Genomic DNA, 22096 nt, shown 5'->3' on the forward strand with positions numbered 1-22096 from the left:
TTTCTATGATTTGAAATGTCGACAATAACATGCAAGTTAGCCGAATATATTATCGAAACGTGTGCGTGACGTCATCACTAATCCTGCCGTAACGTTTACATGACTTCACTTCCTGTTATTTTGGTGGCTGGTGATTAACCTCATTTCCTTCCTGGAGGTTGTCTAATACAGGATCTCAAGATGGCGTCGAGTGGGGGAGATGGAGAACCCGAGTGGACTGCCGCTGTGCGACCGCTTTTATCAGCGTCGTACACGGCTTTCGAGACGAAGGAGCTTCCTCAGCTCGTAGGATCAATTATAAACAGGTAATACACACAATGTCCGTGGGTTATATCAACTGGTCTTAGGGAAATGGCTGAATCCGGGCCAGTCGGTGTGTCCTAAAACAAGAATCTGCTTTATCATCAGGCCGAACTGAGGTGGGGGCTGATACACACTAAAGGCAAACCCCTGTTGCTCGGCGAAAGAATCGCTATTGTTTTCCTCAGGTGACTCTGTGCTGTGATCAGTAGGACCGGATTGGTTACTTTTGTATGTAATTTGAAAAATACGTGTAAAATTATGTCGAAAATAGAAAGCGCCTGCCTATGCTTCCCGTGCTGGGGACCTGTCATCGCCACTGGGTTTTGGTTGTTGGTGATTCCGCAAAGTTAAAAACGTGAAGCAATTTAAACACTTAACTGTAATGTATTTCCCCCGGTTTATTTGTCTCTTAAATGGCGTTACCGCGGCCTGGTTAATTACTCCAGGGCTGTCAGTGTGATTAACTAGTCCGTGATCTTGCTGATGATGGTCAATATTGTAGATGACTGGCTAACGTTAGCCAGCTAGTGCTAACTAAATAAACATGAAGCTAACACTTGCTAACTGATGGCTAGCAATTCTCAGAAAATACATACAAATACGAAAATGTCATACTACAGCTAACCACCCGTATTATTAGTTCGGGTACTGGTAATGTACTCAATTCGTTTTTAACTCTATACATCCGTGATCATGTTGAGTGACACTAAACTGAGCCGAGTTTATCTGCACCGAAATGTTTTAAATACCCTATCTAGCTAGCTGACCGCCCAGCGCTAACTTCTCAATTAGCCGCTGTTAGCAAGCAAAGTCAATTTCTCATTTGATTTCCAAGTAAACCATCGTAGGCACGTACGTTACATTTTCTGGCTAGGTAATGTAGCTAGCTAGCTACGTCAGGCCAGCAGTGTTATTTAAAATGCAATAACTTAATGGGTGTAAACTTTGTCACTTGCCGATCTGGGAAGGAATCGTGTTAGCTAGCTGGTGTGATAAACGTGGTGTCTTTTTATTTCTTTTTATCAGTATTTTATTTTAAGATTGTGAAGATTTCATTTTCTCAGTTGAGACACACGTCACTACTTTCATTTCACGTTCCCTTGGGTAGAGGAACGGATACGTTTATTTAACCTCCTGGCGAATCTGGAAAGTGCATTCATAAAGGGAATGCGCATGTTGTGGCTCTCCATTTCGTTGAACGAACACGTAGCCAACCGGTGTTCGCACAGGTGAAATTGTACCAGTAATTCTGAGAAAAACCTTCCCAGGATGTATGGTGAGGGCAGAGGTAAAATGTTTCGTTTATATTACGAGGAAGACGAGCATGTTGTGCTTGCATTAAAGTTTTAGACTGTTTGATCATGTTTGCTTGTCTGCGTGTGCTCCTGTTGCAGTGACTCTGAGATTCTGCACCATGACAAACAGTACGAGCCATTCTACTCATCTTTTGTGGCTCTCTCGGCACATTACATCACCACAGTGTGTGGACAAAGTAGGTATTCATTTTCCACATTCATTTCAATTGCTCAGACATTTCGGAGGTACCAGAAGTTAAATAGTCATTGCCGAGTGTTGCCTCAAGTCGGCAGTCTCTCCAGTGAAGATTACATGTTGTCAGTTTTCCCAATGCATAAAGTAGGAATTAGGTGTAGGACTTTAAGGGATCTCAAGCCTTGCAAATATGCAAATGAATGTTATTTTGGCAGCAAAGGTTTTCATTCTTCCACTCTTCCATTCTTCGTTCTCTATCTATCAAACACTGATAGATAGAGTTGAACCCTGTCTAGTCTGTAGGTAATCAGAGCACTGATTCAGTCAGGAAAATGGCGAGCATTGTTGGGCTGAATGGCCTGTTCTCGTTGTTATGTTATTTGTTGATATTTGACCTTTGTTGAAAGGTTACAGTTGCATAATCAGTTGAATGTGGTCATTTTACCTGGTGACTCTTACTGCATCATTGTCAAGAACAGAGGTCAAAAAGACCTGGACACATGGTTGGACACTTAAAAATCACTTTAAAAATCATACAGAGTAATCAAAATTTTATTGACTCATCATTTTATTATGTTCTATATTATGCAAGCCCTTGAATAACTTTGAAATAGCACCACTGACCTGAAAATCCTTTCTTACCAGTTTCCAATGTGGCTTTCATTTAGAGTTTTGTCCTGACCATTACTGCCCACTGTATCCAATGATGTAAAATAGGCATTAAATGTAAAAGAAGTTAAAGAACACACTCATTTCTGTGTTCTTGAGGTGTGATCAGTCTCCAACTGCAAGAGGCAGTTGTAACTTGTTGTATTTTATCAGCCAATTAATGAAATAATCTTAGGTTGTTGCAGAATGAGAGATATAATTAAGACACATGAAACTACACATCGGAGCTACAGTATACATTAAAAGTGATATGGGACAGTACAAAAATGTCCATTTGGTACTCATTTATTGTGCATCTTGATGTAGTCAGAAGGCTTATCAGAAAACAAAACTGTTAATTTTTTCCCTTCATCTGCTTATTACTCAAGGGAAGGAAGGTGCCGTGTTGTAATATCACCTGTGGGGCCACACATTGTGTAGGGCTGGTTACTTGCGTATTCATGTTTTCACACTTTCAGTGAACATGCCTCGGTTCATAGCTGTGTCCTTACTCGTAATTCACACAGGGTAATGTACAGATTAGTTGTGCTTTGGTGACGGCTTGTGTCGGGAGCCTTGTTGCAGCAGTGGTGCAGTCCGCTGCTTTGTTTGTTTGTCTGCGGTGGACCCGGGGGAGTCAGGGAGGTGGTGTGAACTGTGCTCTGTTTCTGCTGTCCTCAGTCCCACGGAATCAGCTGCTGTCCGTAGCTGCAGCCTGTAAAGTGTTGATTGAGTTCTCCTTGCTGCGACTGGAGAACCCGGACGAGGCCTGCGCCGTTTCACAGGTGAAAGGGCTGCTTCCGCTCACTTCCTGTTTAAAAAAAAAAAAAAAAAAACTGTTTCAACACTGTAGTTCAGTGTCTAAGGACTACACAACTGAAAGCGAGTTCTGTGTTTTGACATTGCAAAATGTGAAAAGACACGACAGCACGGTGGGCAAGGAAAGGGTAGTGGTGTAACTTGTGTATAAATGCTCCCGCAACTGTATTTGCCATTTGTTACCATATATGCTACATAGCAACATGCTGCACATCAGCTCCTGATGTAATTACAGCATTATATAAAGTGTTCCTCCCTCCTCTGCATGTGTGAGTGAAACAGAGCCGTGTGCTGGCGTGGAGACGCAGCTCCTCTCCCCGTGTCTGACTCCTCTGTCCGTCTCCAGAAGCACCTGATCCTGCTGATAAAGGGCCTGTGCACAGGATGCAGCCGCCTGGACCGCACAGAGATCATCACCTTCACGGCCATGATGAAGTCTGCCAAACTGCCCCAGACCGTCAAGACTCTTTCTGACGGTGAGGCTTTTCCTTAATAATTCAGGCAGGGTTCTGAGGCTTGGTTGCCCTGCCGGGGGCCTCGGGGGGGGGGGGGGTGAAGCAGTTAGCCTGCTGCTGTGCTCTTGTAAACATGTAGCTGTGCAGTGCATGCTGGGTAAAATGTAAGCTCTGTGTCATGTTGGCAAATGGCAGCCTTAGGGTATATGAGGTAAAAGTGTGTGCAGTGGACCACAGGACAAACCAGTTTCTTTGGTTACTGTGCATATTTTGCACATTTTTCCAGAGGTAATATATGTTTTTTTTTAGTACAGTTTGAGAGATTGAGAGATTATCCCTGTAGTGTTCTGTCAGGCTGTTTCTATTAGAACAAATCCAAATTTAAAATTGGATACAGTACAAACGTCCTCTGAGATGACGTGCGACAGACACAAAGGAGGTTAATTCCACGCTCTTAATTTGGCGTTCTGCCCTGATTTGAAATGACACCATACTGGTTTGTTCAGCGGTAAAGCTCATGCCGTAGAGGGCTATTAGTTTTGGTGAGTCTGGCACAGGGGTTGAGATGAGTTTGGCACAGGCAGCTATGGCTTTGAGCACCCTGGCATGTTATCTTTTTGTGCTTGTACAGCATACCCCACATACTGGGTGAGGAGTACAGTGCTCCAGCAGTGAGGAATCCCCTTCCACTGGGCTGTATGAACAAAATGGGTCATCCTTGTCTTAGCCTTTTTTGGGTTTGTTGTCAGTATGTACCCTCTGGAGTAAATGCTGCTTAATCCCCATCCTCATATGATGGGGCTTGATGAGTAAACTGAGTAGGCCTAGATGCTGTTAAAGAAGTCAGTAAGCCACTCAACACGTTCTTAACTCACTGGTCTTTCATAGCCCAGTGGCATAAGTTAGTCTTATTTTCACCATGTGCTTTCATTGATTCATTGATTGATTAATTCTGAAGTAATTCTTTACTTCACTCTAGTGTGTTTCTTTTGCACCTCTGCACCTTGAACTAATGCACTTGTTGTACGTCGCTCTGGATAAGAGCATCTGCTAAATGCCTGTAATGTAATGTAATGTAATTAATTCATTAATTTATTCATTCATTCATTTATTTGCCTCACCTTCTTCTGAGGTAAAAATATGGCTTTTCTTCTGTGGCTCAAGTCAAGGAGGTTTGGTGTTACATGCTTGATTGATTGTGGCATAACTCTATTTATCTGAGCTCATTGTATTGATTGTTCATTCTGGAGACTGTGCTCTCGAGCCAGACGCTTTTTAATTCAGCATTGTTTATGACTGCCTGGAGGAGCTTGCCAGGGTGCCAAAGGACAGTTTTATGCCCATGCCATGTGCTCAGAAATCTGCTGTTGTCTAGACGGTGTCTGTGGTCATCATTAGCATGTTCATTTTATTTATGTCCATTATGCAGAAGGACAGGGCTCTTTTGCTCTTCAGATAGAAACCGTTTCCAGATGGATGAAATGGTTTGGAATCTTCATTTCAATTTGGTGTGTGTGTCTCTTCGTTTGCGCATGTGTATTTGCAGTTGAGGACCAGAAGGAGCTGCCATCTCCGGTCAACCCTGAACTTCGACAGAAAGAGGTCCAGATGAACTTCTTCAACCAGCTGACCTCTGTGTTCAACCCTGACATGACCTCCCTGGTCTCACCCTCAACACACACACAGGTGAGCGTCCAGCGTCCTGCACCACCCTCCAGCCAGATGTAGTCCTGTTTGTCACAGGGCTGTCTGCGGTTAGGGTCATCACTGATTCATTCAACCCCGGACCTGGGTTGCTGGTTGACCCACTTTAGTCAGGGCACGATAGCTGAACTGCGAAATGTCCTTTGATTCATAATCAAATATTTCAGTGCTGTTTATTTCTGTCATCTTTTCAACCTGAAGGTATAGTGGCAAAGCCGTTTGTGTTCGCCCTATTACGTCATGCTTCACAGAAGCAATTTTCTGGTGTGACTTCAGGCATTTCTGTCAGGAGTGATCAGTTTGTCAAATTTGAATGCCTGCTAATAACAATTTCAGCTTAATTTAATGAATAACCTAGAGAATGGGTCTAATTTCTTCAGGGGAGGCTGTTACATGGTGCTTGCCCTTTAAATTATATCAACTACTCTATCCTTAATATGCGAGCATATATAAAATATATATATTTCGTATATGCATTGCATGTATACAATGTAAGCGGAAGTAAATGATATTAAGGTTGATGGACCAGTTCAGTATTCATTGTGTCAGATGTGTAATCCCTGCTGTGTTCCTGGGTCCTGGTGTGTTTCCTCAGGCTGAGAGTGAGTGTGATGAGCAGGCAACAGCCGACCAGGCTACTCAGGCTAAAATGAAGAATGCCTTCATCTCTCAGAACGTGTCCAGTTTACAGGAGCTTGGTGAGTCCTTCCTCCCGCTTGCAGTGGCTTTCTCTCTAAGAAACCGAGGCGCGCTCCAGATTTGTTGACACTGCGCTTGCTGTGTCCGCAGGGGGCTCAGAGAAGCTGCTGCGTGTTTGCCTCAACCTGCCCTACTTCCTGCGCTACATCAACCGCTTCCAGGATGCCGTGTCGGCCAACTCCTTCTTCATCATGCCAGCCACCGTGGCGGACGCCACCGCCGTGCGGAACGGGTGAGCGCTCCCTGGTGGACGGCTCGGGGAAATGCCGCCGCCGCTCGCCGGACTGTGACTCGGCTTTATGTACCTCATGATCCCCAAAGCTGACCGGAGGCTCGTTTATGCAGCCCCTGCTCCTGCTGCGTAGGTGTAGCAGCTGGGCGGAACGTTCCGGGTGTTGACCTTGCGCTTCCCGCTCTCAGGTTTCACTCCCTGGTGATCGACGTGACGATGGCCTTGGACACGCTGTCTCTGCCTGTGCTGGAGCCGCTGACCCCGGGGAGGCTGCTGGACGTGACTGTGCTGGCCCTCAGCTGCCTCTACGCAGGTCAGTGAGGTCATGTATTTGTACACTCGGTCTATAATTTCACTTGTGTAGTGACTGAGTTGTATCACTAGTGTTGGTCTCTGCTCTGTTTGGTGGGTGTAGTTATGCTGGTGGTGGTTTGCTGTAATGGTCTTGCGGGTGGATGTGTGTCGCGCAGGTGTGAGCGTGGCCACCTGCATGGCCATTCTGCACGTGGGCAGCGGCCTGCAGCTCCGCACCTCCTCCACCAGCTCCAAGGAGGAAGACTACGAGAACGACGCCGCCACCATCGTTCAGAAATGCGTAAGCAGCCTCTACAGCGAAGTCACGGTTATGCATGCCATTTGAGCTCCAGCTTTTTAATTCACTCTGGTAGGAAACCCGACAAGTACTTCCTCAGTTTGGGGTATCTGAGTGGGGAAGGAACCCGTGTAGTCTTCTATCTGTTTTCCTTTTGGGGGGTCTGATAAGAGGCAGACTTCTGTAACTTGTCCTACACTCTGTTAAGTGTGATTGCCCATCAAGACCCTAACCAGTCACACTATGGAGGCCTTTATGGAGTGCCTTTGTGTTCCTGTACCGTTCTTTAACACTCTCTGTCTCCCTGTGACACAGCTGGAGATCTATGACATGATTGGCCAGGCCATCAGCAAGTCGCGGCGTGCCGGAGGGGAGGTGAGTTTCGGCAGGTGTCGCGGCGTGGCTTCGAGAGCGCGGGCGTGGTTCTGGGTCTGAAGTCTTCCTCCCTGCGTCTTCTCCACAGCACTATCAGAACTTCCAGCTGCTGGGCGCCTGGTGTCTGCTCAACAGCCTGTACCTGATCCTCAACCTCAGCCCCACCGCGCTGGCCGACAAGGGCAAGGAGAAGGACCCGCTGGCCGCCCTGCGCGTGCGGGACATCGCCGCCCGCACCAAGGACGGGGCGGGCTCGCCCAAACTGGGGCCCGGAAAGGGGTGAGTCCCGAAAGTCTGTGTGCACCCCGGGCTCCTCCCCTGTGGAGTGGAACGTGTGCTTTAAAAATCCCTGCCACATATAGTGCATGTGGTCTGAAGTGCTGGGCAGTGCTAAAGCTCTGCTAGTCTCACATCACCATAAACTGTGTGGGTAGAAAGTTTGATGTTGACCCAGAGGCTGAAACTGAACAGTCTTCAGTGGTAATGCATCATTATCTGTGTTGTCATGTTGCAGTTTACGTTTATTTGAACCGTATGAAAATTATTATCAGCAGACATTATTAGTAGATTGAGTGTATCTTGAGCCTTTCCTGTAAAGGCCTGTTGCTCTGTGGCTGTGTGGATATAGATTTGGCAGGGGAGGGCATGATTGATATGAGCTTGCGTGCCTGACGCCTGGTGTGCTGTGTAATCAGCGCATGTTGTCAGACTAATCTCACACATGTAGCCAAATATGTAGAAAATGAGGAAAACTGAAGGGTAGATGACCTTGCAGAGAGAGAGAGAGAGAGAGAGAGAGCGGTGAACTGAAGCAAGCTTAAGAGTAAGGACGGCCTGAAAAGAAAGGAGGAATTGTGAACAGTAAAAAGATCTGTCTGTGCAAATGGCCTCGTTAAGTGAAAAATCGGAGTTAAGAAAAGGATGTCTGAGAGAGGAGGTATGTCAAACACAGTTCCACGCAGTCTTTTCTGATTGGGGGTGAGGGTGGGGAGGACAGAGAATCTGTTGACTGACGCATCAGTAATGCAGAACAGCAGGGTAAGGATAAAGACGGAGGTTCCAGTTTGTCTGAAAGCTTCGCCCCCTGCCAGAGATGTGGGCGTATCTGTTCTCATCACAGTGAGCGGAGTGAGTCACGTCTCCCAGCTTTGTGTTAAAATAACACCGAGGAGAATCAGAAGCCATCTGCGGCAGGCTGGGGCCACAGTGCCTTCTGGGCGCAGGGTTTGGACCATAAGGGAAACCCGACATGATGACCGGCTCAGGAAAGTGTGGTGGAGACTCAGAATCTAATGCTGGCTGTGTAGGCTGCTGTCTGATATTTGTGCTCTGAATTGGATGAATGGACGAGGTCATCGGATGGGTGGAGTAACGAAACCCCACAGCCGTTTGCTGTGGGACCGCGGGGCTGATGCGATTCAGTCCAGATAGCAGGGCCCACCTTTCTTTTACACACAGTGTAATACGGGTAGGAGCTGTAATCGCCTTGTGTTTTTACACCCTTAAGGGAACCATTCTCACAGACATGGAGGAGATTTAAGCCCTGTAGCCTGGGGGACAATATTACTGCAGGTAACAGAGGTTTGGAAGACGGCAGCCTACCCTTTCAGATCTGAAGGGAGTGAATAGAGCTTCCCAGGCCTGAGTGGGCTCAGCACAGCAGAGAAGGCCTGAGTCCCGCCCAGTAACTGACCTGCTGTTTACTGCAGGTCTGAAAGCCAGCTGGCACACAGGCACATAGCACAATGGCCTGAAATGAATACGCAGCACTGCGCACATAATGTCACAGTATGAAAAGATGTTGCTATCGCTGCAGGATGCTGCCTTTCCCGCTGGACTCTGCACTGAGTGAATGTGCCGCTCTCTGACAGCTCTGTCCAATCACAGCAGCATATAGAGCGATCTCTGGCAGCTCTGTCCAATCACAGCAGCATATCGAGCGCTCTCTGACTGTTCTGTCCACTCACAGCAGTGTAAAGAGTGCTCTCCTGCAGCAGTGGGAGTGCCCTTGGAGAAGAGAATCTTGTTTCTATGGAGATGGAAAATCTTCCTATAGAAAAAAAAGATTTCTACGGAAATCGATTTATACAAATTGTAATTTATACTGATTCTAATACACATTTTGTGTGTTATGCAGAAACTCAGAGCTCAACGCACTGAGTAAGACCATTAGACCATAAAAGGAACTTTTAAAATAAGAATGCAAGAGCCTGTGAAAATGTGCAAAACAACATTTAAGTGTATGTGGATGGGGGAGGGCTTGGCTGTAGAAATAAGGAAGCCTTGAAATCTCTGTTCAAATAGCACAATAAAAACCAAAGTGCCATCTTAAGGAGACAAGGCAAACCTGGCTGGGGTGTGGTATGTGGGGGGAGAAAATGGGATTACAAAAAAAAAAAAAGATAAAATAAGAAGCTGGTGGTGTTTTAATCTGGCGTTAATTTGCAGCTGTTCAATATTCATTAACACACCATATGTTCATCTCTGACTTAAAGTAAAACATACATAAACCTCAGCAACACCTTGTTTGTGTAACTAGAGCCAATGGATTATAATTAGTGGTTGTCAACATGTACTAACAGTCTAACCCTATCAAACCTTAGCAGACATCACTCCAAGTCCTTCTATAAATGATCAGGGACCGTGGCCTGTATTCAGAAAGCAGTTCAGAGTAGGAGCTGTGATCTAGGATCAGCTATGGCCTGTCTGTATCCAGACCGTTTCCATTGTGAGTGTAAAGGTAAGAGTTATCCAAGATCAGCACTGCTACTCTGAGACCGGATGAGTACTGGCCCTCAACTCTGTCCCCAGGCAAGGTGAACTGATATTCTGACCTTTGAATCCCTTTGGATGCTTTCCAGTACAATTTGCCATTTTGTTGATTTTTTAATTTTTAAATGGGCTGGTGCGATACAAAATGGGCATGTCAGTGTGTTCCCCTGAGCTCTTTCACGAGGTAGTAATGCATGGAATATTCCGGATTTTACACATACCATAATCTGGCGGTAACGGGTATTTTGGTTCCACGTCATTGCGTGGCTTGTAATCTATCTGTTTGGTGCCCAGCAGTGCGGAGAGCCTTGCATAGCTTAAACATTACGTGTTATTAATTTATACTGCCGGGACATCTACACCACTCTGCTTGTGCATTTTTAACACACACTTTAGTCTCGGGTTGTGAGTTATTGCGTAAATTTGTTAAGAGCACTTTGCCTTACAAGTGCTTTGTTTGAAACTTGTGTTGACATTGTTTCACTTCATAGTGATGACTTTGATAATTCAGCAGCTGCAGTAACTCGTGAAATGTGTGACAATGCATTGAAATCTTGTGACCAAATTTGTTGTGAGCGAAAAAAAGGAAATGACTGCCAAGTGAAGTGGTTTTGCAGTTCGTCTGGTGCTCGTCATTATTTTATCTTCTGGCCGGTTTGTTTTTCAGTTCTGCTTTTCCTCAGGCAATAAAGAAACGCTAATCGAAAGCAAAATACATCACATATTAAGTGGGTCATGACTTTGGTTTCCCAGCGCTGCTGAGTTCGTTAGTCTGGGATTGGTGCGACTTAATGACTGCTGGACAGCTCGGGCAGTGCTCCCAGAGGCGCCCCGCTCTCGCCAAATGGGGACCGGGTGTGCGTAGCGCTGTCATGAATGCTCGTTGCAGTATTTTCCCACAATGCACTTTTTCTTGCATTTGTGCATTTAGCGACAACGTAATCCTCTGCAACTGCTTATGCAGGACGCTGTGTGTCCATTCTAAAATGGTGTTTTCTAGTTCACCATATGTATTTGCAGGAATATACTTATAAACGTAGGTTTGTTTCCATTCCAAATAAGTGTCTTTTTGGTATGCATTATGTTACCTAATCACACTTATATATTCTAAATGAATATCATAGTCTAGTGTTGGTTTGTCCTCCAAATCAATAGACCTCTTTTTGGACCATAATAGCCTTCTGCTAAAATTTAACAGAACATTCCTTTTATGTACTGCATTTAACTTACCATGTATATTATATCAATAATAAATCACATAACTAGTCAGATTCCACACATAATAATGGACAATGTACTATGCATTCCCGAGTGCTTTTGCTAGAGGACATGGCATTCGATTTCAGTATGGAGATATATTCCTGTCAGTTGTTAAATTCTTGTCCTTTTCCAATGCAGGCACCAGGGTTTTGGGGTCCTGTCCGTCATTTTGGCGAACCACTCCATCAAGCTGCTCACCTCGCTGTTCCAAGACCTGCAGGTGGAAGCTTTGCACAGGGTGAGTGCCTCCGTGACAAACGCAGTCCTCTTGGCCAGCAGGGGGCAGCGTGCTCTTATGGTCTGTGTGAATACAGCCCATTGAAGCTTCTCTCTCCAAACAGGGTTGGGCCAGTGACGGGCCCCCGGCGGAGCTGAGCATCATGGCCCAGAGCACCTCGATCCAGAGAGTGCAGAGACTCATCGACTCCGTGCCCCTCACCAACCTGCTCTTCACCCTGCTCTCTACCTCGTACAAGAAGGTGCACCTTTCAGCCATGTTACTCAGATACCTTTAGACTGAGGACCTGTGTATTTGACACCTTTCAATCCCTGTCAAGGGACTGAATGCCTGTCACCTGGGTGCTGGCATGTCAGCCATTTTGAAGCCATACAACGGGCAGGTTACTCGGTTACAATAGATAGCCAGGCTGGGAGAGCTATGTTGAGAATTTACTCAGGACTCTTGCTGTCCGTGTTAAGTGCTGCGGTGCTCATTAATGACTCCAGTGACGCAGCACCAAGATTTCAAGCGGTTTCATGGTCTCCCCCTCCATCTCCTTTCCACGTCCTGCAGGCTTGCGTGCTCCAGCGTCAGAGAAAGGGTTCGGTCAGCAGCGAAGCCAGCGCCTCCACCGACTCCAACACCTACTACGAGGATGACTTCAGCAGCACAGAAGAGGACAGCAGCCAAGGTACAGAGACCGGACTGCACTCCAGCCACCAGGGGGCAGTGTCACATTCCTCTTCCTCAAAGTGTGGCGAGAGTTCCTGCGTTCTGTCTCAATCAAACACAATTTGAACAATCAAACACAGTTTGCAGCCATTTAACGCATCAGTCCATTTAAAATGTTGTATTTGGTGATCAGAAATCATGTGGAGGTCCTGACGCCATTAGCTCAGTTGCATCTGCGTCTTCACAGTGACAGATCATTCCCATCTTTCACAGTTGAGAGGTAAAGCCCCTCAGGCTTTGGTGCTGCTGTAAGTCTGTCAGCAGGGCTGAACGATGAGCAGGTCAGTGTTTCCGTCACCTAGCGATGGACCGCACACAGCCAGGCTGGCACCTTCGGAGGGTGCGGCCAGACCAGTGTGTGTCTCCCCTGGGCAGGAAGGCGTTGCTCAGAGGGCACACAGAGCTGCTCATTGGCCGGAGCGGAAAGAGGGAGGGGTCAGTCACGTTGTTTGCTTTCTCAGCAGATAGAAGACAGGAGGGGACAGGAGCAGCTTGGGGTTCAGGTCAGCCCATTTCCATCTTAGGCCAGAGCTGTGCTGACCCTCCCGGCTGTGCAGTGAGCCCTGTGTTGTACCCCACAGTAAAGGCTCCAGTGGCATTAACCCGGCTTGTAGCAGCTGTAGCACTCCCCTCCATATGGGTTTAAGAGAGAATTGTTTAACTCTTTCATGACACTCGCCCCCCCCCCCGTGCTTTGCAGACGATGACAGCGAGCCCATCCTGGGCCTGTGGTTCGAGGAGACCATCTCGCCCAGCAAAGAGAAGGTGGCCCCGCCCCCGCCGCCGCCTCCCCCGCCCCTGGAGACGTCGCCTCGGCTGAAGAGCCCGAGCAAACAGAACGGCGGGGAGAACGGCAACATCCTGGCCAGCCGCAAGGACCCGGAGCTGGTGAGCGCTACTGAGCGTGCTCTGTACAGTGTGCTGCCTTAACACGGTGCATCAGGCTGTACAGAGCAGCCTGAACACAGTGTATCACACTGTACAAAGCAGCCTGAACACAGTGTGTTAGACACTGTACAGAGCAACCTGAACACAGTGTATCACACTGTACATAGCAGCCTGAACACAGCACGTTAGACCCTGTACAGCTCTAACTAAACACAGTGTATTGCGCACACTATGCAGTTCATGCTATACAGAAAACTACTAGCATACAGTTCATCTCATATGCCGCACAGAGTTAATGTTTATATTTTGAGACCGCACTCTTCAATGCTGAATCCTTGTTTGACGTTTCAGTTCTTGAGTCTGGCCTCCAACATCCTGAACTTCATCACCACCTCCATGCTGAAGTCCAGAAACAACTTCATCCGCAACTACCTGAGCGTTTCGCTGACCGAGCAGCACATGGCCACCCTGGCCAGCATCATCAAAGACGTGGACAAGGATGTCAAAGGTCAGCACAGATCACATGTCTAATGACGTCATGATGACACACACCTTCCTGATAACACACCCAGCATTAGCAACAATCATTGAGAGCTGGCCATGATTGCCCACACTTAATAGCTCACGCTTACTGAAATGTTTGCATTGTGTCATATTGTGATTGGGTTCTGAGTGCATTATTGGGTTTTAATCAATTTTTATTTGTATAGCGCTTTTAACAAAGGAGCTTTGTCACAAAGCAGCTTTACAGAGAAACAGCCCCCAAAGAGTAAGCCTAGGGCAACAGTGGCAAGGAAAAACTCCCTGACTGATAACAGGAAGAAACAAAGGGTTTGTGTCCACCTCTAAATCTGTACCTTTCTGTCCCGATGCCAGGCTCCTCTGATGAAGACTTTGCAGCTGCTCTGTACCACTTTAACCATTCGCTGGTGACCTCAGACCTCCCCTCCCCCGCCCTGCAGGTGAGAGGAAGGTCTCGGTCCTGTACGAAGCTGTATTCATTCCGATGTGCAGCAGCTGTACCGGTTCTGCACAGCAGCTTTGCGTAATGCTGGGTCCATATCTCTCTCTTCCTCCCTTTCCCAGAACACCCTGCTGCAGCAGCTGGGCGTGGCTCCCTTCTCTGAGGGCCCCTGGCCCCTGTACATCCACCCTCAGTCCCTGTCTGTGCTGTCCAGGCTGCTGCTCATCTGGCAACACAAGGCCAGCCTGCTGGGCGACCCCGACGTGGCCGAGTGCATGAAGGTCTGGGAGAGGTAGGCGGAGCCTCTGATCTGTTGGCCAATCACGGCGGCGCCGCCTGACCCTCACCCATACTGATATTTCATATAGTCGGCTCAGTTCGATTCTGTTTTGTTTTTATAGCACCTTTCACAGAGACAGTGTCAAAGAAATACTTTACAGGAAAAATACAAATGAGGCAAACATTCACCAGTGGGAAGAAAAAAATACCGAAATGTTCAGAAGTTCAAATAAAAACCAACAAACCATAGGAAAGGTTATTGCAAATGGAAGTGATGGTAACAGCCTCTTGACTGGCCCCTCCCTGTCCCCGCCCCCAGGTTCGTGGGCACCCTGAAGCAGCACACTCTGCAGGGCGTGGCCCCCAGCGAGTCGGAGGACCTGAACGTGGAGCACCTCCAGCTGCTGCTGCTCATCTTCCACAACCTGTCGGAGAAGGGCCGGCGCGCGGTGCTGACGCTGTGCACCCAGGCCATCGCCGAGGTGGCCGCCCACGTGGACACGCAGCTGCAGGCCGTGCCGCTCAACCTGGCCCGCATCCTGCTCGTCTTCGACTACCTGCTGCACCAGTACTCCAAGGTCCCCGTGTACCTGTTCGAGCAGGTAGGGCGAGGCGCACGGCTCCCCCTGTTGCCTTGGAGGAGCGAGCAAGAGTGTGTGTGGGTGTGCGTCTGTGTGCGGGTGTGTGTTGTGTGCTTGTGTTCTTTCTGTGTTTGTGGGTGGGTTGCAGTGATGCAGGAATTCCTTTTGCTTTCAGGTCCAGTACAACCTGCTGACTCCTCCGACCTCCGGGGGCAGCGCAGGACAGGAAGGCGGCCGACGTGGCGCCGTCCCTCTCTACTACGGCTTCAAGGAGGTAGAGGAGAACTGGACCAAGCACTGCTCGGCAGGTAGGAGTAAGTCAAGCCCCTTTCGTTTCGTACCTTATTTCTGTGGACATTGCGGAGACCAGCCTCAGCCGTGAACCGCTCTTGCCCGATCAGAACGCTCATTCAATGTTTCCTGTTTAGACTCCACGCTGCAGCCCAAGTTCTACTGCGTGCTGTCGCCGGAAGCTTCCGAGGACGACCACAGCCGACTGGACAGCAAGGTAAGCTCGCCGTACTCCCAGGCCGGTAAACCTGTGTTATTTCCCCAGGTGTGCAAGTTGCACAGGGAAACTATAGTGTGTGCAGTGAGGAGTTTGTGAGCATTGGCCCTGTTCAAGTGTGTGTGTCACTGAAGGTGTTCATTTTTGTCAGTGAAGCGTAACTGTTTCACTAATGGCCACTAATGCCTTTGAAAGCGACTCGCCGCTGACCCCTGATGACCGCCGTGTGTCGCTGCAGGTGTTCCAGGTGCTGTTCAACGGGGCGGTGAAGTACGACGACCTGTACGCCTGTCTGATCTCCCTGCTGTCCGCCGGCTCCCAGTTCGACGCGGCCAGGAGGCAGGAGAACAAGGCCATCACCCCCATGGTGCGTGACGCGGACCGCTCCTCTTTCCTCCCCACAGAGCGCGCACTTCACCAGATATGGGGAAAATGGAATGTGCTGCTCTTCACTTTAAAATTGAATAGGTGTGCGTGTTGAAGAGCAGGAAACTGCTTTTCATAGGTGGAGAATTTCTTCATCGTACTCCGATCCTGGAATGACATCTTTAAACGGCCATGGTGCCCCGATGTTAACCCTCTAACCCTTTGAAGAGTTCAGATTTTTTTTTTTAATTTTAGGTTGGTGTTCTAGAACTCTATTAAGAACATTCTAATTACATATGTGACCTCACACCTTAAAGAGTTAATGTGTGGGTTTGCGCACACAGGAGGCCTGCTCCCTGCAGTACTACTTCCTGGTTCTGTGGCGAATCCTGGGCGTGCTCCCGCCCTCCAAGGCCTACGTGGACCAGCTGAAGACGGGCAGCAGCGAGCCGAGCGAGAGCGACATCCTGCACACCCTGCGCTGGTCGTCCCGGCTACGCGTCAGCACCTACGTCACCTGGATCAAGGTGAACCCCGCCCGCCTGCCGCTCCGTCACATTTAATACACTTCTGTTCATTGCTCTGTTGGTAGTGTTGGTTTCCCACTGAAGTGCATGAGGCTGGAATCCTGCGGTGTTGGTTGTTGATGTTTAATATTGTCTGATATCAGGAGCACCTGGTGAAACAGGGGATGAAGGCGGACCACGCTACCTCTCTGATGGAGGTGGCCGCCGCCAAGTGCAGCGCGGTGAAGTACGATGTGGAGCTGGCGGAGGAGTACATCGCCCGACAGGTGCGCGTTCCCCCTGAGGCTCTCCCGCTTTACTCTTTCCTTTCACAGTTAGAGCTATAGCAGTAACGCTCTCCACAAAGAGTGGTGTCAAAATAGTTACAATCGCTCCAGTGAAAATGAATGAAGCTGGCCACAAAGGACATTCTAAAACGGACTATGTACAGATACGATGGCAGTCATTGGGGGCTGCTCTTTGGACGAATGTTCCAGTGCTGGCCGGGACGTCCCGCAGCTCACAGCCCGGTGTTCTTCCTCCCGTAGATTTCGTCCTTCTGCAGCGTGGACCCCAACGCCATCCTGCCCCTACACCTCGTGCCCAACCTGCAGACGGTGTACACGCTGGACGCGGTCATCTCCAAGGTGCAGGTGTCTCTGGACGAGCACTTCTCCAAGATGGCGGCCGAGACCGACCCCCGCAAATCCTCAGAGATCACCAAGAACCTGCTGCCAGCGACTCTGCAGCTTATCGACACATATACCGCCTTTACCAGGTACACACACACACACACCTATAACGCCTTTACCAGGTACGCATACACACCTATACCGCCTTTACCAGGTACACACACACACACATACACACACCTATACCGCCTTTACCAGGTACACACACACACACACCCAACTATACCGCCTTTACCAGGTACACACACACACACCCACCTATAACGCCTTTAGCAGGTACACACACACACCTGTACTGCGTTTACGAGGTACACACACACACACCTATACCGCCTTTACCTGGTACACACACACACACACACACACACCCACCCACCTATAACGCCTTTACCAGGTACACACACTCTATATCTCTGGGGCAGTAGACTTATATCTAGGTTTAAGCGCCTGTATGCTAGCCTGTGGTAGCTCGTTTTAAGCTGCTCCTCCTGTCTGTGCCTGTGGCAGGTCCTACCTCCTGATGAGCCTCCCTGAGGAGGGAGAGAGCAAGCCCTCTGAGGAGAAGCTGCAGGGGTACGCCGCTGTGCTCTCCATCGGCTCCACGCGCTGCAAGGCCAACGTGCTGGGTGAGGACGCGCGCACGCACACACACACACACACACGCGCGCGTGCGGACCCTTACACGCTCCGCCAGTCCTGCTTCTGCTCTTTCAGCTCTCACTCTGGGCCCGGGTTCAGTCTGCATTTATCTCTAACTCTAATACAGATGCTTAAATATTAACTTACATTCATCAGAAGACTGGCAAGCGATTTTGAGGTTGGGAAGGAAAAAACCTAGCATTTCAATTTCAATTAAAGTTAAGGAGAAATGTTTGATTTCAGGTTACTGTTTGATTATAACTGCTGTTCATACTCTTTTTGTAGATGTGTAGTTATTTTAGGATGGGGTTATTTTTTCTCATCTTTTCTCTAAGAATCTTTTGTGCCACTGGATGTATCCCATCATGCTTTTCTCTGGAGCGCTGTGAAATGAAGGCTTTGTGTCTGTGTGGGATCTCCAGGTCAGACGGTGATGCAGAACCTCCCGTCGGCCGTGCAGACGCTGTGCGAGACGTGGAACAACATCCACACCAACGAGTTCCCCAACATCGGGTCCTGGGTATGCCCTGTTCCGCTCTCCGCACCCCCGTATGCCCCCGGCCCCCGAATCGCAGGGCCCTGACCTGTCCGTGCGCTTCCTCCCTCAGAGAAACGCCTTCGCCAACGACACCATCCCGTCAGAGAGCTACATCAGCGCCATCCAGGCGGCCCATCTGGGCACGCTCAGCAGCCAGTCGCTGCCGCTGGCCTCCTCCCTCAAGCACATCCTGCTGTCCCTGGTGCGGCTGAGCGGGGACCTCATCGTGTAAGGATGGAAGCCGACTCCTCTCTGCCCTGTTCTGAATCTCAGCAGCTTCATTACCGCTGGTTATAAAGCAGTCTGTAGTGCATGGTGTTGAGAGAGGTGTCTGTGGGTATTTCTGTAAGCTGGGAATTGAATGGCTTTGCAGTGCTCCTGTGAGAGAGCTTGAGTGGATAGACAGTGCCCTGTGTGTCACCTGGCTTCTGTGTAGAGAGACCCCATCTCACAAGATATTCCCCATGTTTCAGTTGCCCTGTGTTGGAGAAGGGCTTTTTAAATTGTGGAGTGTATGTCCTGCCCAGTTGGAGATGCCCTATGTCATAGATGCCCCACTTATCAGATGCCCTGTTTTAGAGTTTCCAGTTTTTAAATTATGGTGTGTATACCCTGCCCAGTGTTAGAGATGCCTCATGTGAGAGATGCTTATCAGATGCCCCGTGTTAGAGAGGGGCTTTTTAAAATGTGCTCTGTGTATGCCATGCCCAGTGTTAGAGATGCCCCATACGAGAGGTGCTTATCGGGTGCCCCGTGTTAGAGAGGGGCTTTTTAAACGCCGCAGTGCGCGTGCCCTGTTTGAGCCGTCCCCCTGCTCTCCCCAGCTGGTGCCCGGAGGAGCTGAACCCGCCGCAGGTGATCCGCACGCTGCTCCCCCTGCTGCTGGAGAGCAGCACTGAGAGCGTGGCCGAGATCAGCAGCACGTCCCTGGAGCGCATCCTGGGCCCCGCCGAGTCGGACGAGTTCCTGGCCCGCGTCTACGAGCGCCTCGTCACCGGCTGCTACAACATCATCGCCAACCACGCCGACCCCAACAGGTCTGCGCTGCCCGTCTGCTGAAATACTCTGAACTTTGTGTGTTTGTGTGTGTGTGTGTGTGTGTAACACTGCTTTGCTTTCTCAGTGGTGTGAGTGTGTGTGTGTGTGTATATAACCCTGCTTTCCTCTCTCAGTGGTCTGGATGAGTCTGTGCTGGAGGAGTGCCTGCAGTACCTGGAGAAACAGCTGGAGAGCAGCCAGGTTCGCAAAGCCATGGAGGAGTTCTTCTCATTCAGGTACGCCCGCCTGAGCTTCAGTCACCAGAGCAAAACACCATAGCCTTACCTGAGCTGTAGTCACCAGGACAAAATGCTTAAAGCCCTTCCTGAGCTTCAGTTGCCAGGACAAAATGCTTAAGGCCTTACCCTATTGTCTGTCTCTTCCCTCCCTTCTACTCACTCTGCCGTGTGTTTGTCCTTCGCAGCGGCGAGCTGGTGCAGATCATGATGGCGACGGCCAATGAGAACCTGTCCGCCAAGTTCTGCAACAGGGTCCTCAAGTTCTTCACCAAGCTCTTCCAGCTCAGTGAGTGTCTCTTCTGCTCGCACCCATGTGAGGCGGGACTTTTCCGCGTGACCCCGCCCCCTGACGTTTGTCCTGTGTCTCCCTCTCCCCCCAGCGGAGAAGAGCCCGAACCCCAGTCTGCTGTGCCTGTGTGGGTCCCTGGCCCAGCTGGCCTGCGTGGAGCCCGTCCGGCTGCAGGCCTGGCTCACCCGAATGACCGCCTCGCCCCCCAAGGACTCGGACCAGCTGGACACGGTCCAGGAGAACCGGCAGCTCCTGCAGCTGCTCACCAGCTACATCGTCCGTGACAACAGCCAGGTGGGAGAGGGCGTGTGCACCGTGCTGCTCAGCACCCTCGTCCCCATGGCGACCGAGATGCTGGCCAATGGCGACGGCGCCGGCTTCCCCGAGCTCATGGTCATCATGGCCACCCTCGCCAGCGCCGGCCAGGGGGCGGGGCACCTGCAGCTGCACCGGGCGGCTGTCGATTGGCTGATGAGATGGTGAGTGACAGGGAGCCCTTGAGAGTACATTGGACGTACATCATTGATCTTGCATTTGACTTTTTTGAAGTTAAACACTGTTCCATGGGACATGTACATTTTTTTTGTTGAAAATATCCACGCCCATCTTTGTAAAATATTCTCTTTCAAAATGCCGTTTCCATTGTTTGCCACTGTTGCATGCACATTACAAACTCGCCTGCTCTGTTTTCTCAGTAAAAAGTACCTGACACAGAAGAACGTGGTGGAGAAAGTGAGCTCCAACGTGTCACAGGGAAAGGTGCGACTTACTCTTCTTTCACTATGACTCCCGCGGCCTGCCCACAGCCTCCCGAACTGAAAGCTTATCTGCGTGTGTGTCTCTGCGTGTGTGTGTGTGTGTGTACGTGTGTGTACGTGTGTGTGTGTGTGTGTGTGTGTGTTTGTGTGTGTGTGTACGTGTGTGTGTGTGTGTGTGTGTGTGTGTGTGTGTTTGTGTGTGTGTGTACGTGTGCGTGTGTGTGTCTCTGCATGCGTGTGTGTGTCTCTGCGTGTGTGTGTACGTGTGTGTGTGTGTGTGTGTGTGTGTGTGTGTGTGTGTGTGTGTGTGTGTGTGTACGTGTACGCGTGCGTGTGTGTGTGCGTACGTGTGTGTTTTTCAGCACGCGAGCATGCTGGAGTGCGCCTGCCATGTCATCTCCTACCTGGCGGACGTGATGAACGCCCTGCGGCAGAGCGGGGGCCACGGCTCCGCCCAGCTGCTGGTGGACGGGGAGGAGAAAGCCATCGAGGTGGACTCTGATTGGGTGGAGGAGCTGGCTGTGGAAGAGGAGGATTCGCAGGCCGAAGACTCGGTGAGGGGGGTGGGAAACGTTTATTCTACGTACTTTTTTGGAGGGGGGGTTTGAACGTAACTTGCTACAATGTGAGGTAGCTTTTGACCGGGCCCCGTTAGCAATTGGACATTCACAGGTAAGAATCACAGGGTTTCTGCTCTTGAACCCTTCTGAACCTCTGAACCTTCAGGAAATATCCAGCTCTACAAACAAACAACAAGTCAAATGTCAGTTTAAGTAAATCAATCAGTTTGATTCTTTTTTAAAAGTACTCCATGGCACTGTGTAAGGAACTTTTTCCAGAACGTTCTTGGCTGAGGTCACATGGATATATACTGCCGTATAATAAAGCACCTGCCCTGCTCTGACGGCTCCTTGTGTGTCCTAGGATGAAGATTCACTGTGCAATAAACTGTGCACCTTCACCATCACACAGAAAGAATTCATGAACCAGCACTGGTAAGAGAAGGGTCTCGAGCACAACCCGCCCCCCCCCCCCCCCCCCCACTGTTTCCCCTAAACTTGCCTGTGCCCAGGGACTAAGCCTCAGTGTGGTCTTCTCGCCGTACAGGTACCACTGTCACACCTGTAAGATGGTGGATGGGGTAGGTGTGTGCACAGTGTGTGCCAAGGTCTGTCACAAAGACCATGAGATCTCCTATGCCAAATATGGCTCCTTCTTCTGCGACTGCGGGGCCAAAGAGGATGGCAGCTGCCAGGTGAGACCGAGTGCCTCAGGTCACCATGGGAAGAGATCTACTGCGGTAACTTTGGCTTGCCAATCATTTTCCTCCTTTTATTATCACCGTTTCTGTTTCGGTTCTGCAGGGTTTGTCTATACAGTAATGATACCCCTCCCCCGTCTTGCCCTTTGTGATGTTAGCCTGTTTTCTGTTTGGTTTTTTTTTTTCCCCTTCCCTCATTAATTTACTGAGTGATACGGCAAACCTTTCAGGGTTGCTTTCAAAGTTTT

At 49.5% G+C, this 22096-nt stretch overlaps 1 protein-coding gene across 16 annotated transcripts in view; it reads left to right on the plus strand.

Annotated features, from left to right (window-relative positions):
* The first annotated feature begins 153 nt into the window (after positions 1 to 153).
* The window catches only part of ubr4 (ubiquitin protein ligase E3 component n-recognin 4), a 63034-nt gene continuing 41091 nt past the window's right edge, over positions 154 to 22096 (plus strand). For 8 of the 16 annotated variants that reach the window (XM_035383337.1, XM_035383343.1, XM_035383340.1 and 5 more), the window contains exons 1-37: positions 154 to 305; positions 1698 to 1795; positions 3124 to 3227; positions 3608 to 3737; positions 5263 to 5402; positions 6016 to 6118; positions 6210 to 6351; positions 6540 to 6664; positions 6822 to 6946; positions 7259 to 7318; positions 7407 to 7597; positions 11489 to 11588; positions 11692 to 11829; positions 12144 to 12261; positions 12764 to 12805; positions 13003 to 13190; positions 13542 to 13698; positions 14067 to 14152; positions 14277 to 14446; positions 14753 to 15035; positions 15190 to 15328; positions 15443 to 15522; positions 15761 to 15889; positions 16233 to 16415; positions 16559 to 16681; positions 16943 to 17172; positions 17594 to 17712; positions 18148 to 18245; positions 18334 to 18491; positions 19088 to 19300; positions 19436 to 19537; positions 19726 to 19826; positions 19921 to 20308; positions 20525 to 20588; positions 20950 to 21141; positions 21512 to 21582; positions 21695 to 21887. In XM_035383337.1, coding sequence (XP_035239228.1) covers positions 181 to 305; positions 1698 to 1795; positions 3124 to 3227; positions 3608 to 3737; positions 5263 to 5402; positions 6016 to 6118; positions 6210 to 6351; positions 6540 to 6664; positions 6822 to 6946; positions 7259 to 7318; positions 7407 to 7597; positions 11489 to 11588; positions 11692 to 11829; positions 12144 to 12261; positions 12764 to 12805; positions 13003 to 13190; positions 13542 to 13698; positions 14067 to 14152; positions 14277 to 14446; positions 14753 to 15035; positions 15190 to 15328; positions 15443 to 15522; positions 15761 to 15889; positions 16233 to 16415; positions 16559 to 16681; positions 16943 to 17172; positions 17594 to 17712; positions 18148 to 18245; positions 18334 to 18491; positions 19088 to 19300; positions 19436 to 19537; positions 19726 to 19826; positions 19921 to 20308; positions 20525 to 20588; positions 20950 to 21141; positions 21512 to 21582; positions 21695 to 21887 — 5208 coding nt within the window. In that variant the 5' untranslated portion in view covers positions 154 to 180. The remainder of the gene's footprint in view (positions 306 to 1697; positions 1796 to 3123; positions 3228 to 3607; positions 3738 to 5262; positions 5403 to 6015; positions 6119 to 6209; positions 6352 to 6539; positions 6665 to 6821; positions 6947 to 7258; positions 7319 to 7406; positions 7598 to 11488; positions 11589 to 11691; positions 11830 to 12143; positions 12262 to 12763; positions 12806 to 13002; positions 13191 to 13541; positions 13699 to 14066; positions 14153 to 14276; positions 14447 to 14752; positions 15036 to 15189; positions 15329 to 15442; positions 15523 to 15760; positions 15890 to 16232; positions 16416 to 16558; positions 16682 to 16942; positions 17173 to 17593; positions 17713 to 18147; positions 18246 to 18333; positions 18492 to 19087; positions 19301 to 19435; positions 19538 to 19725; positions 19827 to 19920; positions 20309 to 20524; positions 20589 to 20949; positions 21142 to 21511; positions 21583 to 21694; positions 21888 to 22096) is intronic. The other 8 variants (XM_035383347.1, XM_035383351.1, XM_035383350.1 and 5 more) reach the window with 6 other exon arrangements.

Source organism: Anguilla anguilla, chromosome 11 (assembly GCF_013347855.1).
Source record: "Anguilla anguilla isolate fAngAng1 chromosome 11, fAngAng1.pri, whole genome shotgun sequence".
Lineage (NCBI taxonomy): Eukaryota > Metazoa > Chordata > Actinopteri > Anguilliformes > Anguillidae > Anguilla > Anguilla anguilla.